Below are 19,257 nucleotides of genomic sequence, written 5' to 3' on the forward strand. Positions count from 1 at the left end.
AGAAGCCCTGGTGGGAGGCGACGACGGAATATCCTCGTCGTCCGTCCCCGTCGCTGCCGTGTCCGTCCCCGTATCATCCCCTCGGGTGGACGGGGAGGAGGGTAGGACGGGGCGCGACGGTTGAAAAGGAGGTGGTGGATGGATCCTTCTTTTCTTGGTAGGGGGAACACCAGAAGGTCCCGGTTCTGGATCCCCCGACGGGAGAGGTTCCTCCGTCGGTAACGGTAGCCTCGTCCTTATCTCGGAGCATAAGGACTGTATGGCCAACAAAATGGCCGCCGAGTTGTCTTGCGGCGCTGGCAGAGGGGAATCCGACGGGCGAGCAGGGGCCCCGTCGGAACCCTCGATGTCGTCGTCGTCACCTGTGTCGGGGTCCATTCCGACGGGCTGGCCTTGTTCCACGCCTAGGCCGTGGCTTAAGACCTCGATCAGCTCCTCTTCTGAGGTTGAGGCTGAATCTACGACGACGCCCTGCCCCCCCTTCTTCTTCCCCACGGAGGGTTTCACGGGGGTCCTATCGATGGGCACAAAAGAAGACTCCCTCCGAGGAGGCAGGGAGATTCTGGGCCCTGAGGTCGCCACCACTGGTGCAGCCTCCACAGGCTGAGCCAGGGCCGCCGCGACCGTTTCGATAGAGGGCTTGGTCGGATGGATCAAGGCCTTCACCACCTTAGGTGCGCTCACCGCCTTATCCTTGAGGGAGGGGGCACTGCCACGCTCCTCCTCTGCCTTAGAGCTCGACCGGGGCCTCTCCAGGAGCTTCGCCGGGTGCTTGGCCTTCCTCTTACCCGACCCAGAGCGTTGGCTCGTGGTTGATGGTGCCGGGGAGGTTGCGCCCTGCCTGGCGCCCGTAGAGCCCGACCGTTCGGCGCTCCCGGTGCCAGCGGACTTCTTCTCGCCAGACGGGCTCTTACCCTCCAGCCAGTTGGCGAGACGTTGATGACGGTCCTTCATGGTCCGTTCCGACATGTTGCCGCAAAACGCACAGTCCTTCCACGTGCGTTTTGTCCTCATGAAGGCAGTAAAGGCAGAAAGAGTGTTCGTCCTCCTTAAAGACGTTCTGCAGCTGGCATCCAGGGCAGACCCTGAACAGCTTTCCGGGCGTCGAGCTTCCCTTCTCCTGGGCCATCTCCGAGACCGGGCCTGAGAAGCTTCTGGAGTCCTCCGAAGTGTAGCTCGACGAAATCTTCACCCTTGAGGGGCACAGACGAATCCGACACGGGTCCCCGTTGATCGGATGTAGGATCGGTGGAGCTTGAGGCTCTTTTGACCGAAAGAATCGAAGTTTTGTGAAAAAGCGCGAAAAAATAGCACTAACGCTCGAGAGCAATAGCACGAGGATCCCAACACATGAACGTGCGGTAAAAATCTGAAGATGGCTGCCAGAGGCGGTGCTTAGGTAGAGGGCAGTCATTGGCTGTGGTCAGTATGACGCAGAGACCAGTGATTGGTTATTACTACGAAAGACAGATCAGAAACGAAACTGATACTGGTTTTTTCTTTACCGAGGATTCCCAGCCTGACGACGGGGAATATTCATGAGCATGTGAATCCATGCCAGACCCCATGCTGGAGAACAGTGGAACTAAACTCAAGCAAATCAAAAGTGCTTTGGACCCAGCACTTGGATAACAGAAAAGCAAGTAGACAATCGGTGTTACAAAGATTATTGACGTGTGCCTGTTGGGCATCTACAAGGGCCCGCTCAAACCAACATTAGTTGTGCAAGCTTGAAAAAGCCATCAGCTGACACTAAAGAATCTGGACAACAGCAGGAATGCTAAGTAAGGAGAGCCATGTCAAGCTGCTGCGCACAGGCCATCAAGACTACATGCAATCAGGCTCATGGTCAACCCGTAGCATAGTACCACTCTTCTGTGTGTGCAGAATTTAGCAGTGTGTCAGTCATAGAGTTCTAGCCAAGTTAGTCATTTGGAGTCTCTATGGCGTGGCTGGAATCATGGCCACCCTCACTGACATGCAATACCAGGCAGCAAAAGTTCTTAAAAAATGCCACTGGACCTGCTGGTCTACTACTTAGTTTACCTACTAGACAATGCATTTGCCCCATTAAAAAAAATAATTAAATATACTATACCAGTGCCTTCTGTAAAATGGTACATTTCACCTTAAGACAATTTCATATTTGGCAAAATACTGCCACCCATAGGCAGCTTTGCACAGAGATACTTGTTTTGAACAAAATGACTTACCTCTCGGTAATGTTGTTTTTTCTGGTGGATTTTCCTACCACAGAATCCTCATCTACGATGATATTCTATTTACAGCACAACTGTTCTTTGGAAACGTCTTCTGGCACCATTGGGCACAGTGCTGAGTGGCTCCCCTATGCGCTGGACATGACATCATGGCAAGTATATATTGAGGCGCCATGCCCTTAGTAAAAAAACCCTTTTCCTCCTAGCATGGGGCCTAGGGAATCACAGAACCATAGGAGTACTAGCTATCCAACAAGTGAGGCAGGCAGTGAGGAGCACCCATCAGAAAGAGCAATACTGAGAGGCAAGGCATGTGTTCTTCACCCACAGACTCGTCATCTAGGATAGACTCCTATAGCAGAGGAGGAATCTGGAGGAGACCACAATAGATTATCTTAACAAGGAAGCTCTGGATGGACGCCCTGTCGAAGCAAGGGCCCTAGCCTGAGAGGGAGACCAAGCAGTCGTTTGGCAAACGTGGGCAGAGAAGCCCACATAGCCACTTGCCGCCAAATGCCCAAGACGAGGGCCCAACCAGAGCAGAGGTGGCCACCAGACCTTCGTGAGCACTTCCTTACCAGCCAAGTCATAGGATTCAGAGTATGATCAACCTTAACAGGGTCTGTTTGGTCACAACCCTGCCAGCACGGGCATCAGCATAGCACCACAGAAAGCTGGCCACACCGTTTCTGATGTCCCTCATTCGAAAGATGTGAGGGCAACCGAGAAAATAAGGGTGAGAATTCTAATAGAACATGAATGATAGAGCTCAAAACGACCGCCCATTAGAAATGTCAAAACCAAATTTAAATCCCAGACCAGAAACACAGTGGAGAGGGGAGCAACTGCTTGCACAATCACCACACAAAAAAAGAAAATCAACTAGAAAAAATAAACAAAATTGTAATTGTGAAGAAAAAACTTTACTCAAGTCCTTTTAAAGACCAAAATAACAGCCAGGCACCACTTTTACAGTGCCGATCTCTAGGCCCATCCAGGCTAAGGACAGCAAGAATTCCAAAACAATATTATAGGACATAAGGGGTCCAGATCCCTCTCCCACTCACAAGATAAGAATGGATGCCACCTGTAGGCACAAATGGACTTAGTGGCAGGCCTCTGTGCTGAGAGGAGTACGTCCAAGACGTTCGACAGATCCCACTCCTTGCATCTCAGCCTCTAAGCAGTCATGCATGAAGGTTCAGGCTGCTGAGGTTCGGATGGAGGACCCAGCCCTCTTGCTGGGAGATCATGGCCATCCTAATCTGTGACCTGCTATTGACTCTCACACTGACTCGGCACTTTCTAAACTTCACCTCTCCATCTCCAACACCCTGGAGATACTTGCCCCTGCCATGACAATCCACATGAAGCCCGCTTCCAAGTGCAATAGTTGGTATGATTCCAACCTTGCCACACGGAAACGCAAGTGCAAATCTGCAGAACGGAAGTGGCTGGCTTCCAGCACATCCTGACAAACCTGCCCGTTGCCTACTCCAAATACAACAAAGACTATCCATCCACTCCAAGAAGCGGGCCCATATACAAACCTGCATCTCTGGGCCACTACCAAACTTTTCAAAATCTGCAACGAAATTGCCAATCCTACTGCACAGCATTGGCTTCCCATTTCACTTCCAAAATTCAGGACATTCGCTCCTCCCTCTCCTCTTCCCCTCCCTCCCACCTCTGCACGCAGGCCTACCTCGGACCTCCTCTCTCCTTCCCTACTCTCCTCCTTCTCACCTGACGAGGTCACCAAGACGGCCTGCTCTATGAAAGTCTGCTCCAAACAGGTGCTTCCCTGCTCCTCTAGAAATATCAAGTACAATATTGCCTCTCTTGCTCCCTCTTTGGCGGAGTTCTGCAACCACTCTTCCCATTACCCCTCAAGCACTCCCCTGCGCACCCATCATTAAAAATCCATCTGCGGAACCTTCCTTCCCGGCCAACTACCGCCCTATCTCCACTACCCCTTTTCTGGGCAATCTCTTGGAGAAGTTGGTCATCTCCCAACTAATCCATCACACAGAATTTGTTGGCAGTCTCCACGACCACCAGTCTGGCTTCAGAGCAGCCACAGGCACGAAAACTGCTCTCCTGAACCCCCGTGATGACTTGCTCGCCAACCTTGACTCCAACGTTCTCATCCTCCTTGATCTGTTCTCTGCCTTTGACACAGTCAATCACTTCACCCTCATAAATCTACTCCATGGTACCCTGGTCACCACTGACCAACCAGGCACTGGACTGGTTCACCTCCTTCCTAATGAATTGGCCCTCTCAAGTGCAACTGGGCCCTTTTCTGTCCTCTCTCTCTCTCTCACATCAGCCACTTGTGGGGTACCGCAGGGCTCTATCCTCTCGCTATGGCTTTTCAACATTTACCTTGCCACTCTTGCTCATATGAGCTCCACCTTCTCTACTCATTTCAGTGCTATGCTGACGACACCGCTTTCCTTCAAGCTTCCCTCCTCTTCCTCCTCTCCTTCCTCTCTCATTCCCAACTGTCTGACTGCTATCCAGGCATGGTCCTGCCTGATGTATGTTTGATGGACCAAATCCTTTCTTAATGATCGCACCTTTAGAGTCTTCATCGACTCTGCTGATGCCACCCCTGTCCCTCTTGGCATACCCCAAGGCTCCTGTCTGTCCCCTACTCTCTATAACACCTACACCAAGCCCCTCTTCGACATCCTTCACTCACTTGGTATTACTTACACCAATTTTGCAGATGATACAAATCCTCATTCCCATTTCTGGCAACCACACCACTGACACAAATGCCATCAACAATGTCTTCTGCACTTTCCAAAATTGGATGGCCACACACGACCTGTCTCAATGACGAGAAGACAGCTGCTCATAGTAGGCTCCCCCTCCCGTCTAAAATCTCTCAACCCCTCCTAGTCTGCCCTCTTCATTGACGGCAATACCATACCCGTCCTCAAAGATGCCAAAACCCGTGGAGTCCATCTTGATGCCGAGATAACTATGTCCCGACATATCAATGCACCCACCTCTTCAACAGCCTACACTGCCAAGCTAATTTCGATTAGCAGACAGGTCCTAAGTTCTAACAACTGCCTCAAGATCCATTATCCTGCGCAAACTGGACTACCACAATGTCTTGCTCAAAGGCACTTCTGCTGCTAAGCTGGCCAAGTTACAACTTCTACAAAACAAAGCCCTCGTGCGAGCCTGGGCCTCTGCAAATACGACCGCATCTCTACTACAACGCGTGAGGTTTACTGGCTGCTAATAAAAGCCCATATTGACTTCAAATATCTTACCATTGCACACTGTTGCATTTACAGCCAAGCCCCACAATACATGAACAATCGCATCAGCAAAAAACATAACAGTCACTCCCTCTGCTCTTCAGATCACCTTTCCCTGGCAATCCCTCATTTCAAACTTGCCAGAGCAAGCAGTGTTAGCTTCAGCACAACAGCCCCAACTATTGTAACACTGCCTGTTCATATCAGGAACAAACAGTCTTACCCAGCCTTCAAGAGACTGCTAAAAGCACGGCTGTTCAATTAATAGAACTAACGTTTCTGCTATAACCATGTGCTGTGTGAGGATCCCACCGCCTCTTCTTCAATGCCTGGACTGACTTACCTTCTCTGTACAAACGCTGTGATATCCGTGGGTCTGGGATTTACACAAATTAAAAAAAAAAGTAGAAATAAATGGTGTGCTGGTAACAATGCCTGCCTCAATGCCAGCAAGACAGAGACCTGTGTCATTGGGACACCGGCCCCCTCCTTCCCTTCCACTCTATGGCCGCCCTCCTTGGGCCCCTCTGCTCACCCTCTTGTGAGGCTAAGAATCAGGATGTCATCTTCAACTCCGCTCTCTCTTTCTCACATCACATTGCTGGCCTTGCCAAGAATGCTCAGAGGCATTCTACCCTTCCTCACCTTCGCCCAGAAACTCAATGTCTCCAGAGCTCTGGTTCTCTCCAGGCTGGAATACTGCAACAGCCTCTTCCTCAATCTGCCTAAATCCTCTCTACGCCCCCTTCAACTAATCTAGAATAAGACTGCAAGACTTATCCTTCGCCTCAAGCCCAGGGATCACATCTCTCCAGCCCTAAAATCTATCCAAATCTACCCGTTGGTTGCAATGATAAAATTCAAGACCCTCTGCATCATCTACAAGGCTTTCTGGGGCCGGGGACCTTGCTACATCCAACTCTCTCTCCCTAAATACCTCCATTCGGTCCTCAAGCTCCAACTCTCTGTAGATCTCTCCCTCTCCTTAGCGTGAACTTCTCTCTGGAATGGTCTCCCTGCCCCTCTACGACTTGAGCCGGATCTCCTTAACTTCCAGAAACTTCTCAAGACCTTCTTTTTCTCTTCCTCCGTCCCTCTCCCCCTCCCTTGCTAGCCTCCACCTGCCGCTGTGACTGGTTGCCTGTGACTCCTATGAGCCTTCCAGGGCCAGGCTTTCCTTTAACCAGTCTTCCCCTTCACAAGCACTTGCCCTCGGGCTCCCTTCCCCAACTAGTCACTGAGTCTGGTCATCCCCGTCCTTGTACTATTCACCCCTACCCCTTCCTCCGCTGGTACCCACCCTCTTCGGCTCCCCCTGGTACTTGCCCATCCCCTGGCGCTTCGGTCCATCCTGCACTTCTCCCTCAACCCCTTCCCTCTCTCATCCCTTCCCCTTACCTTTCATTTTACTGCACTTGCAAAATACAAATGTCACAAGGCCTAGTAGGACAGTTATTGTTGTTTTTCTCCCGTTTCTCCCCCCCACCCACCTTTTTTGTGGCACCTGGAAACACTTGTTGCTGTATAGGCGGTATACAAATGTTCAATAAATAAAAAAATAAATATATAAATTAATTTATATATATATAAAAAAAAACATATGGCACCAGGGCGGCAGATAGACATGTCCAGCAACATAGTAGGGTACCACATTCTCTGGAGCCAGTCAATGTGAACCAAAACAGGCAGAGTCACCTGAGGACCAGCGGTATAATAGTGATCGACGGGACCACACAGTGGAGGTCGAAACATCCCCCAGAGCCCTCTGCCAAGGAAATTCCCTGAAGCAGAAAAAACCTGCAATTCCTGTTCACACTGAAGTGAGGAGGTCCACTTGAGGAGCCACCCAGGTTGGGGGCTGGAGGTGGAAACAAATGTGAACCTCCAAATCTCCTCTAGGACTTCCTGTAAGAGCTCCCACTCATGGGAGGCTGAAGTCAGTCTGCCCAAGGCATCTGCTGTGGCCTTCTCTTTTCCAGGTCAGAGCCACCATTAGAGACGTGTCATTCTCTAGAGCCCAGAACCACAGTCACATTGCAACTCTGCATAGCGGCAAGGACGCCACTCCTCCCCCCCCCCGATTCATTTGTTGAGGTAGTGCATGGCCACTATTGTTCGTCAAAATCAGCACTAACCTGTGTATTATATAGAGGAGAGGATGGCAACAAGACCAGCCTAGTAGCCCTCAACTCCAGCAAGTTGATATGCTCCTGGTATTCCAAGGGAGATCACAGTCCGTAAACTGTCAGCTCTGCGAGAGGAGTGTACCAACCCTTCAGGAATACATAGGTGACCACCATCACTTGAAGCCAGGGCTGCCAAAACAACACACACCCTGATCAGATTGTCTCAAAGGGAGCACCAAGCAAGGTCTCGAGAAACTGCATTTCTGCAGATTTTACATGTTCCCTTGAAATTGAGACCACTGGCAACAGAGGAGTCACTGACGCACCCTCCTTAACAACAAAGCACCCAGGACCTCTAGAATGAGGCAGCCATGCGATCCAGCAGACGGAGGACAGCTGAGGCTGGAATTCATACCAGGAATTGGAGGACATGCACCATCTGAGAAATGTTTGCCACCCTATCCTCGAGCAGTAAAGCACTACCCAAGCTAAGACCGCCTGATAAATCAGAGGGACAGGGTTGGCGAAATCATAGACTTTTAGAAGTTCAGGTAAAAGTCTAAGATGTGCAACGACTGTATGTGCGGACGCCTGGTCCGGGTGTGCGCTCGTACAAGCCAGTCATGCAGGTAGGAACGTCAAATTGGCCCTTCATCTCGACAGGGCCCACAACCCATGGACATTGGCCTCTGGAATCATGCCAGAGGGTGAAAACCCTGGGTGGTGAAGCAACACTGAATGGCAGGACTTTGATGCTGGCCCTCAACAAACCTCAGGTACTTCCTGTGTATCACGTGGATGGGCACATGGAAGGAGTTTGTGAATATCACCTAGAGAGACCATTTAAATTTGTCCTTTCACAGGAACAGATCAGCAGTCACAGGACGCAAGATTCCTCCGTCTGTCAAGGCCAGAAAATAAGTACCACCCATCCCCTCATTCTGAGCACAGTACTAGATCCACCACATTCTTGATCAGAAGCCGACAGACCTCCTCCAAAGAGTACGGAAGAAGAGCAGCATGATGACGGGAAGGATCTGGAGAGCAACCTACAAGCTCCAAGCATCGGAGGTGGTGCAAAACCATTCCGAGCCGAACTGGGAAATCCTCTCCCCACTGGGGACTCGTGGTAGAAGGTCCTTTCAAACAGGCTTTGCATCCTGGGTGTCAGAGGACACTGGCTGCTGAGAGGCCACTCTTAATAACACATCTGCTTTACCTCTCAGGAGGAGTCTGCCTTACAGTCTTACCTCTCCCAGGGGCAGCATATGTAGCAGAGGGCAAAAACCTTTTACCACTGTAGGAAGGAGTGGGGCAAACCCAAAGAGTTAGCCATCACGCTGAAGGACAAACCTGCAAGGCATGGTCAGCCTTTGCTCCAAAATGTTTATGCACATCACAGGGCACTCCCAGGAGCTTTGTCTACACATCCTGAGCAAAGTCAGACGTCACCCAAGAGCGACGCCATACCACTGCACTAGTGGCTATGGAACAGTCTACCCGCTGCCCAAGGTGGACACTTTCATGCGCACATGCCCTGTCTGATCCAGTCGGGTTAGTGAGAGGTGGACGTCTCCAAATTTGCTGCCGTAGCCTGCACCAAGCTCTCGGGGAAGGAATGAGTGGACAAGAAAGTCAGATCCGAGAGGACTAGGCAGTGTTTTGATGTGAGCTTCCAGTCAATTGCAGAGGCGGACCTCCAACACCTCTAGCACTGAAGCTTCCAAACCTGCAGTAAATAGCAGCAAGGTCTCCTTCTCCGGTCCTTCACCCAGGAGGCATGTTAGGTCAAAAAGGACCTTGGTCAGGACAGAGCCAGAAACCTGGGCCATTATCCTCTGGAATGATGCCCGAGGTTTCCCTGAACAGAGATAGTAAAATATACAGTTCTGGAAGTGTGAAGCCCACTGGCTTCTTGAAGGAATGAGGCCAGTCCTTGCAGGCCTTCAACATTCCCATACAAATTCCTCCAGGAAGTCCCTCTGTTCTCTGGAGCTCCCACACGTTACATTCTGAAGGGAACAAGTTCCCCATTATCAAATATTTGCTCATTTTTGACATAAATGGCCTCATCGGGAATGGGGAATATTCCAGAGGGTAGGGCTGGAACCAAAGCCTCGATACCTGAAGGTGGTGCCTGTCGGCACCAGGTATAGATCATCACCCTTGGGATCCAGATCACAGGCGTCTGAGTATTCCCCTATGGAGTCCATGCCAGCTGAGAACACGGTGGGTCCTACTGGAGCAAATAGCACTAGGGCAGAAGATGTCTAGCATCTTCAAACGAAAAGCCTGCCATTTATTTTGGGGTGGAGGGCTGGGTAGTAAACTGTACCTGTGGTGCCGACTCATGAGTCATTAGAATGAGGACTCCCCCTTCGATGACAAAGAATGGTAATGAGAAGAGCCACGCGGTAGCAAGACCTATTGCAGTGCTTTTTTATTTTTCTATCTTTACGCGCGGGGTTCCTGTCCTCGGATTGACACTCTCTACCACATTACCAAGCCCCTTCAATCCTTTTGTTGTGCAAGTACATGAAGAGTTTTGCTGCCCTTTCCCAGCCCTTTCCGAGAGGGCGTTGGGGTGCATGGATGGACTCAAGCCACATTTGTGGATGTAAGGTTTCTCCCCCAGGCAGTACAGACAAATATCAACGTCTGTCAGCCCCAAATTGCGCAAGGCCTTAGTAGGGTTGGGCAATCAACAAAATGAAGAGCATGTTCCTGATGTGAACAGAGTGCGTGGGAGGAGAAAAAAAAAAAAAAAAAGGATATTTATGTGTAGTAAATTAAAGTTTTGAAAAACACATTCATGTACTCGACATGAAGGTCAAAGATGATGTAAATGGTCCTCAACGTTCATAACCTTCATTTTGCGAGCCCTGAATGCTCATGGCCCAACTCAGAATATTGTGCACACCCAACTAATATCCAACATTAAAGCCCACATCTAAGACCTGTTCTTTTTTTTAAGCCTTCTGTGACCAAGCTTGGCTACTACCTAGAACAATGCATTCCACCAGAGGTCTGAAGTGCACCATGCCTCAGTCGCCAGCCAAGTGATCACCTCAAACCAACCAGTTCAGAAAAAGAGGTCCTTTAACACACCAAGTACACGTACCAAGCAAAGAGACACAGCTATATACAATCTGCCCGGAGACATCTGTGGGGATACTTTTGTGGGGCACAAAAAGCTGCTCGAGGGTGTACTTTGATGGCACACTCGCTTCAGAATGGTTGCTAGTGTGCATGGCAATTTTCTCTGTCTCCGGGCAGTTGATGTCCAGATCTGCAGCTTTGTAAGAGGTCACCTGGCCTGGCTGATACCTAGGCAGCGTCAGAAGGAATGGAAAAAACAGATTAGTAAACCCATTACAATTCCAGAGTTAAATAAAACAAGCAGATCACTGCAGCATGGTACAAAAGCAACAAGAATAAGCAACCCTGCTTCGCCCCCTAGATGGTAATTTCATGCAGATTAGCACTTTAACTATATGCTGGAAACATCCTAGGGGAAAATGATGTAAAACATAAGAGACAGACAATCTCAACCCCTCTCATGCATAATCCTCAACTTGTTGACTGTGAAGTCTCAGGTTGAGGCGTGTAAAAAATAGATATTTTGATGGCAAGCTCATGGAAGCCAACAAGAGGCAACTTGTTTGATGGGTGAAAGTAGAGCAACACCATCCAAAGAATGAAGAGTCAGGAGCCACCAGTCACAGATCGAAGACCCCTACCGCCTTTTGTAGATCCAAGTGCTGGTACGCGAAGCAGTCAATAGAGTAGGACCAGTGCCCACCTCTGTCTGCATCAAATACCCACCTCATAGCTTGGGGGAGAGGGACGACTACATAGGTGCTGTCCATGAGGCAACGGCCTGTCTGTGCAGAGTAAGTTATTATATTGATTATTTAAGGATTACAACTGTTGACTCACTGGCCTCGCCAAAGTATTGCTGGAAACAAGAACTTGATGGGCATAACGGTGCTCCTGGGGGTGGGGAGGAGGGTTGTAGGGGGTGTATCTACAATTGCCAAACAGAGGGGGTCCACTGGAGAGGCCTTAAGAAGGTTGGCATACATAGGTACGACCCCCAGCCAGAGGTCAAGGCTCAGTTACAGACTGCTCTCAAAACGTAAGATATGGGCAGTGGGGAGAACAATTCTTAGAATAGCTTTGCCAGGCGCAGTTTGCAGGTCACCATGGTGATTTGCTATTCTTGCATTATGGTCCATTGGAGAGATCCAAAGGTTTGAAAGTAGCCATCAATGAGTGTGCACATTCCTAATGCTGAAGGTGGGGCGACGGTTTTGGGGGGATGTACTTCATGGCTTTTGGGTTTCAATACTCCTCTATAATCTACTATAAATCTTAGAGATTAGGAGGTGCACAGCTTTTCCTGGTAGTAATATTTATTTGCCACAGGCCTAGTTAGCCTAATGAAGCATATTGTATCCTCCCCCAGATAATGCTGGCGCCAACGTCCCAGACTAACCTACTTGGTGGTTTGGTCCCCAATTGTTAATAGTGTAGTCTGTTCACCTTTGGGTATATACATTGCTATGTGGGCAGCAATATGGAGCAGATGCCCTGACAGCACAACCGGTTCAAGGCGAAGCACTAACTGACCCAGGTCAAATGAAGTTGCTGTTCTTCCTCTTGAAGGAAGAGACACTAGAATGAACAAGTTGCTTACCTGTAACTGTTGTTCTCCAGCATGGGTCTGGCATGGATTCACATGCTCATGAATATTCCCCGTCGTCAGGCTGGGAATCCTCGGTAAAGAAGAAATCAGTTTCAGTTTCGTTTCTGAACTGTCTTTCTACTAATAACCAATCACTGGTCTCTGGGTCGTACTGCCCCCTCCTCTGGCAGCCATCTTCAGATAGCATGTAAAGTGGCAGTAGGACCTAGAGAAGAGCCGTAGAGGGGTAGGTGGGAGGGTTCGCATGTGAATCCATGCCAGACCCATGCTGGAGAACAAGTTACAGGTAAGGTATGTTGGTCCATTGCCCAATGAAAACTCTACCAGCTGGTAGAGAAGGAACAAGTTACTACCAGGTAAGTAACTTGTTCCTTCTCCAGCATGGGGTCTGGCTTGGATTTACATGCTCATGAATACAAGAATACACAGCAGTACACACATGCACAACCGCGGGAGGTGGCAAGTCTCAACATTAAGCATTACAAAACTCAACATTAAGCATCTCTTACCTCCTCACCAGGCCCACCTTCAGGCAAACAGGTTGCGCACACTGCCTGGCTAACTCTGGACTCCTCCCTGGCATCCCAGTTGATGCAGTAGAATCTCGTGAAGATGTGCTTCAACCTCCACGTAGCCACCCAGCAGATGTCCAGCAGGGGTACACCAGACAAGAACGCCGTGGTAGCAGCGATCGCTCTGGTCAAATGGGCTCTCGGACGGCCGGGCAAGGGTCGGTTTGCCAACCCATGACAGTGCATGATGCAGCCTTCGAGAGGGCCTTCCCTTGGTTCACAGGTCCAAAGTTCACAAACAGCTGTGATGTCTTCCGAAGACTCTTTGTGAGGTCCACGTAGAACTTCAGCGCTCTAGCCACATCCAGAGAGTGTAAAGTCCTCTCAACCGGCGACGGGAAGAAAACAGGTTAACACCAAGGGCTCGTTGAGATGGAAGTCAGATGGCACCTTGGGCATGAAGGAGGGGTGCATCCTCAGCACCACCCTTGTCTCGTGGAATGTCAGGTATGGAGGTTTACAGGAGAGGTCCTGGATCTCTCCCACTCGTCGTGCAGAGGTGATGGCCACAAGAAACGCTGTCTTCCACGACAGGAACTTCAACGGTGCCGAATGCAGAGGCTCGAATGGCGGCCCCATGAGCCTGGTCAGCACCACGTTGAGCTCCCATGCCGGAGCCTTCACCAGCGGGAACGATCGGAACAGTCCCTTCAAGTAACTCCTTCACCAGGTGATGAGACCACAGTGATGGCCACCCCGGAGTTCTGGTGTAGCGGGAGATAGCCGCCAGATGGATCTTGATGGAGGCATGTGCCAGCCCCGCCTTGGCCAGCGACAGCAAGTAGGGCAGCACTTGAGGGGCCGTAATCCGCAGAGGGTTAATCTTCTGTGCACGGCACCAGAGAGAGAATCTCTTCCATTTGTGTCCATAGCACTTGAGAGTCGAGGATGCCCTGGCCTTTGCAAGCACCTCCTTGCAGTCCGCCGGGATATCGTATCCTCCAGACTCAGTGCTGCAGGAGCCAGGCCTGCAGGTTCAGCGACCCCGGGTCTTGGTGGAGGATGGCGCCTCCTTCCCCGGCGAGAAGATCCGCATCCGCCGGCAGTTTGACTGGGGGGTGTGGGGACGCTGACATGTCCAGAAGGTCCAGGAACCAAATCTGCCTCGGCCACGCAGGTGCGACGAGGATCATCTTGCACCGGGACCGTCTGAGTTGACTGATGAGTCGCAGCAGCAACGGCAAAGGTGGGATCGCATACAGGAACAGGCCGTCCCAGGGGAATGAGAAGGCATCGCCCATGCTTCCCGGCTGGGGAAACCTGTTGGCGAACCTCCGGCACTTGGTGTTCATCGCCGTCGCGAATAGGTCGATCTGGGGATTGCCCATCGTCGGAATAGGAGATCCACTTGATCCTGCCGCAGCTCCCACTCGTGGCACGAGCGCAGCTCTCTGCTGAGTGAGTCGGCGATAGTGTTCTTGATTCCTGCCAGATGGAAGGGTACCAGAAGCATCCCTTGGGCGACGGCCCAGTGCCACAGATTCTGCGCTTCCTTGGATAGGGCTGGAGATCTGGTGCCCCCCCCTGTTTCCGGATGTAGAACATCGTGGTGGTGTTGTCGGTGAAAACTCTTACCACCTTGCCCTTGAGGGACGGAAGGAACGACCAGAGGGCCCAGAACATGGCTCGGAGCTCCATGACATTGATGTGTAGTGACTTCTCCTCCGGGAGCCAAGGGCCTCTTGCGTGGAGAACTCTGGTGTGAGCTCCCCATCCTTCCAGGGAGGAATCCGTCATCACCGTTTCCTGATGTGCCGGGGTCTGGAAGGCCATGCCCGCCACCAGATGCACGCGGGTGCCCCACCACCGGATCGCCTGGCGGAAAGTCTTGTTGAGTGAGATCCTGTCTTCGAAGCTGCCCGCCGCTTGCCTCCAACGGGCGTCGAGGAACTCCTGCAGTGGTCGCATCCGCAGTCTGCATAGGCACACGAGGTAGATGCACAAGGACATCATGCCGGGTAGGGACTTGATGGACCTCACCCTGGCCACGTCCATGGTCAACAGCTGTTGTACCATGCCCACGATGGCCTTCGCTCTTTCCTCCAACGGCGAAGCCAGTCGCACCACTGTGTCGAGCCTGTGTCACAACCTTAACCCCTGGCCTGGGACCTCAGGGCCTCTGGCCCTCGCCACAGTATTCCTGCATGGCCCCAAAGGCCCAATCATTCCCCTCTTGGCTGTCCTGGAGCCAGGCTCATACAGCTGGTAGAGTTTCCATTGGGCAATGGACCAACATGGCTGCACCCACAAGGATCAACGTGGAACTGCATCATGCAGTCTAGCATCCAGGGCGTGGTACCTGCTGGCTATTTAAGCAACGCCCGAACTGAGGCACGCGCTTTGCGTTGTTCTGCATTTGCAGCGTGACGTTCACGGAGACCTGCTCGCAGAATCCTTGGCCTGCATCTCCAGGGTGAAGAAGAACACTGTTATTCATCCTTACCTGTTCTGCTTCCAGCTCCTCGATCAATCCGGAACCTTCCTGGTACTCATCTTCTTCCACTAGTAACATCCTAGAGGAGAGCCAAGAAAAGGACAGTTAGTAAGCCTTCATCTTCCGATTCCATCGCCTCCAGGCTCCGCTTACTTACCAAAGCTCTCCTCGAACTCCATCGCCGACCGGACATCTTCCATTCTATGTTCTGCTTCCATCTGGCCACATTTCTTCCAGAACTTCTCGGCAACCTGCAAGGAAGGATAGCACAGGTTATCCTATTTCAAAGACGCTCATAGCGCCGCGATTCGCGTATTCTCTTACCTACTCGAGCACTGTCCTCTCCATCTGCTCGACGTCTCAATCACGCCTTCGGCATCAACGAGAGAAGGAGAAGGTCAACAGGGCGACAACTATTGCGGACACTTATTCTTAAAAAGAGTAAAAACTTACCTCAAGAGAGGAGTCACAGCCGGCCTGGACTCCCGGGCCCACGCCAGTGAAGTAACTCGGCGGAAAGGTGCCCAACCACGACGTGCCCCTGCACAAAACGGCAGGACGGAGAGCGCACCTAATCAAAATACAAGGTGAGAGACACTTGGGAGGTGGGCCTCGAGAGAAGGTGTTTGTGGCTAAAACTGAACTCCTGTCTTCCAGACTAAGCCCACGGCAGCGCGAGTCCCTGGGGGGGGGGGTGCATCCGTCCCACAAGCGCTCCAGACCAGTCGGGTGGCGTCCCTGTGGATACAAGGTGAGCGTTACAGCCTGGCTCCCAGAAACAGGGCGACTTGCAACGGTACCAAGTGGGAATCCCAAATCCATGAGCAGTTGGACGGTCTTCGCTGTGTGATCGACGGCGAGTTCTCTTGACCTTGCTCGGATGAGCCAATCGTCCAGGTAGGGGTAGATGTGGATCCCATGCAAGAGCAGCCGTGCCACCACTTGTGCCAGGCACTTGTGAATAACCTGGGCGCCGACTTCAATCCAAAGGGAATGGTCTTGAACTGATAGTTTCGCCCTTGGACCACAAATCGTAGGAATTTTCGATGTCCCCTTAAAATGGGGATGTGGAAGTAGGCATCTTCCAAGTCCAGCGAAGATAGGAAGTCGCCTTCCTCCAGCTGTCTCAGCATGTACTGGAGGGTGACCATCCAGAACTTCTGGGACTTGATGTACTTGTTTAGACGAAGAAGGTCCCGGATGGGTCGCCAACCGCCGGTCTTCTTCCAGATGAGGAAGTACCGAGAGTATATCCCGGAGCCCCGGAGCTTCTTTGGGATGAGCTCGATGCCTCCCTTTCTTAGCATCGCCTGTACCTCCAGCAGCAGCTGAGGGACGTGGTTTTTCTTCCTGGCCACGGGTGGAATATGGGGACACCTCTTTTGGAATTCCAGAGTGTGCCCGCGGGCCAGGGCATCCAGCACCCAGCTGTCAGTGGAGATGGACTCACACACACTGACGAATTTCGCCAGCCGGCCTCCCACCAGGGTGTTCAGGTGGGGGCCTGATGCCACGGCTGGTTCAATCCGGTTTCGTCGCGGCCTTGCCGCCGACGACGGAATCCTCCTGTCTTGCCGATTCCTCTGTAGGCCTCCTGTGACGAGGAGCGGGCCGCTTGGCGATACGACGGGGAACCGCCGCCGAATCCTTTGGAGGCACCTTGCTTGCCTCCGGCGTTTCGAAAGGTTGGCCGCCGTTGTTGAAACACAACTCAACACACATAAGGGCGGAGTCTGGGACCTGGTACTTCTTCTCGTACCGGTCTCTGTTAGCAGGGGCCGTGGACGGGTTCTTCAGGAGCGCTAGCCACTCGTCCCAGATGTCATCCAGTAACAGGACTGAGAGGAGAGTTTTCCTCTTGGCCTCCTGCCATTGGTAGAGAAAACCTTCCTTCTTCTGTTCTTCGGGGCAGAGCTGGAAGAGCTCAGATGCCCTGGCGATCATGGCGTGTAAAGAGCCAATCTCGTCGGGGGGTCGGGGAGAGGCCCGAGGAGGTGGTGAAGGGGGGTCCATTCCATCGTCACCACCGTCGTCGTCCGTCCCCGTCGTCTCCGTTCCTGTCTCATCCCTCGGTGGAGGGGAAGGAGGTGAGGGATGAGAAGGCTGGAAGGGAGGGGGCTGGGGGACTCGCCTTTGCTTGCTCGGTGGGCTTCCCGATGGTCCAGGCTCCGCTGGGTCGAAGGGCAACCTTGTCCTTGTCTCCGTACACAAGGTCTGAATAGCCATCAAGATCGCTCCTGAGTTATCTTGTGGCATAGGCACCAGTTGCGACAGGAGTGACGGTTGGGGAGTAGGATCCTCCATCTCATCCACGGCCTGCTGCTCCTTGTCGGCACCACTGTCGCTTTCTTCATCCGCCTCGTCGAGATCCCGCCCGTAGGACCGGACCTCCTCAAACTTCTTGTCCAGGATCTTTGCGACACCAGCCAGCTCCTCTTCATAGGTGGTATCTGTGTCCGTAATGGCTACCGTGCCCCCCCCCCTTTTCTCCGCCCGGGGCTTCACGGGGGTCTTATCATTAGGCTGAAAAGAGGATTCCCTCCATGGTGGCAGGGAAACTCTAGGCCCGGAGGTCATCTCCACTGGGATAGCCTCCGCAGGCTTCGCCAGGGCCATGACTCCTTCAATCGAGGCTTTAGTCGGGTGAATCAGGGCCTTCACGACCTTAGGCGTGCCTGAGGCCTTCACCTTGGGGGGAGGGTCACCGCCACGCTCCCCTTCAGCTGTCTCCGTCGGGATCGACCGGGGCTTCTCCCGAAGCTTACCCGTGTTCTCCGACTTCCTCTTCACCGAGCCAGAGCGTTGGCTTGTGGTTGATGGCTTCGGTGATAATGCACCCTGCCTGGCAGCCGAGGAGCCCGACCGATCGGTGCTCCCGGTGCTTTGCCTTTTGTTGGGCCCCTGTCGCCGGAGCACCCTCAAAGGTCTTAGAAGACCGCTCAGACTTCTTCTTTGCACCTGCTGCTCGGCTCTTCCCCTTCAGCCAAAAAGCTTGTATCCGGGCGTTGCGTTTCCTTTGTCTTGGGCCATGTCCATGCGAGGTAGGCCTCAAAGATCTTCCGGAATCCTCCAAGAAGCGAAACTCGACGAAAACCCACCCTTGAGGGGCGTAGAAATTTCCAAAACAGGTCCCCGATGATCGGAAGTAGAATCGGTGGAGCTTGAGGCTCGATTGACTAAAAAAATGAGAGTAAACTCCTTGAAAAATCGCAAAACGCAGTAGAAGCTCGAGAGCTATAGCACGAGGACTCCCAACACTTCAACGTGTGGTAAAAATCTGAAGATGGCTGCCAGAGGAGGGGCTAGGGTAGCGGGCAGTCATTGGCTGGGGGCCGTACGACCCAGAGACCAGTGATTGGTTATTAGTAGAAAGACAGTTTAGAAACTAAACTGAAACTGATTTTTTCTTTACCGAGGATTCCCAGCCTGACGACGCGGAATATTCATGAGCATGTGAATCCACGCCAGACCCCATGCTGGAGAAACAGAAATGCCAGCGTCAGCTCAGGAATCATAGCATCCGACAGACCTAGAACCTGCAGTCCGAGGGCCAGGATCCCTGGGACGCAACGCATATTTGCCTGGGAACGTGAAGTTATGAATTACAGCTACTGCATCAAGCACTAAGTCTCACACGCGGGAAGCCATTCTGGGCAGTTATTAGTCCATAATGGCTTCCATATTTTCCAATGGACATGGGAAGGGGGATCTGCAACCTGCAGCTGTCCAGGTGTTTTGGGCATGATCTCTCTCCATGGACTATTCTGGCTACTACTTAGCAGTACTCAAAAGTTAAAGGCCGGCAGCTACAGGCGATTCCACCCACATACCAAGAGCACGTTAGATAAGACACTAAGGGCCTCTTTCCGAGTCAGGCGGTCCGGTAAAGAAGTGCCGGTACCCGAGGATACCAGCAC

General features: G+C 52.0%; 1 protein-coding gene across 1 annotated transcript in view; it reads right to left on the reverse strand.

Annotated features, from left to right (window-relative positions):
* The window catches only part of SLC7A3 (solute carrier family 7 member 3), a 118,922-nt gene that overhangs the window by 15,142 nt on the left and 84,523 nt on the right, over positions 1 to 19,257 (reverse strand). The window contains exon 9 of the mRNA XM_069612422.1: positions 10,748 to 10,953. Coding sequence (XP_069468523.1) covers positions 10,748 to 10,953 — 206 coding nt within the window. The remainder of the gene's footprint in view (positions 1 to 10,747; positions 10,954 to 19,257) is intronic.

The sequence above is a fragment of the Ambystoma mexicanum genome, chromosome 5p (genome assembly GCF_040938575.1).
Source record: "Ambystoma mexicanum isolate Mex_15411 chromosome 5p, UKY_AmexF1_1, whole genome shotgun sequence".
Lineage (NCBI taxonomy): Eukaryota > Metazoa > Chordata > Amphibia > Caudata > Ambystomatidae > Ambystoma > Ambystoma mexicanum.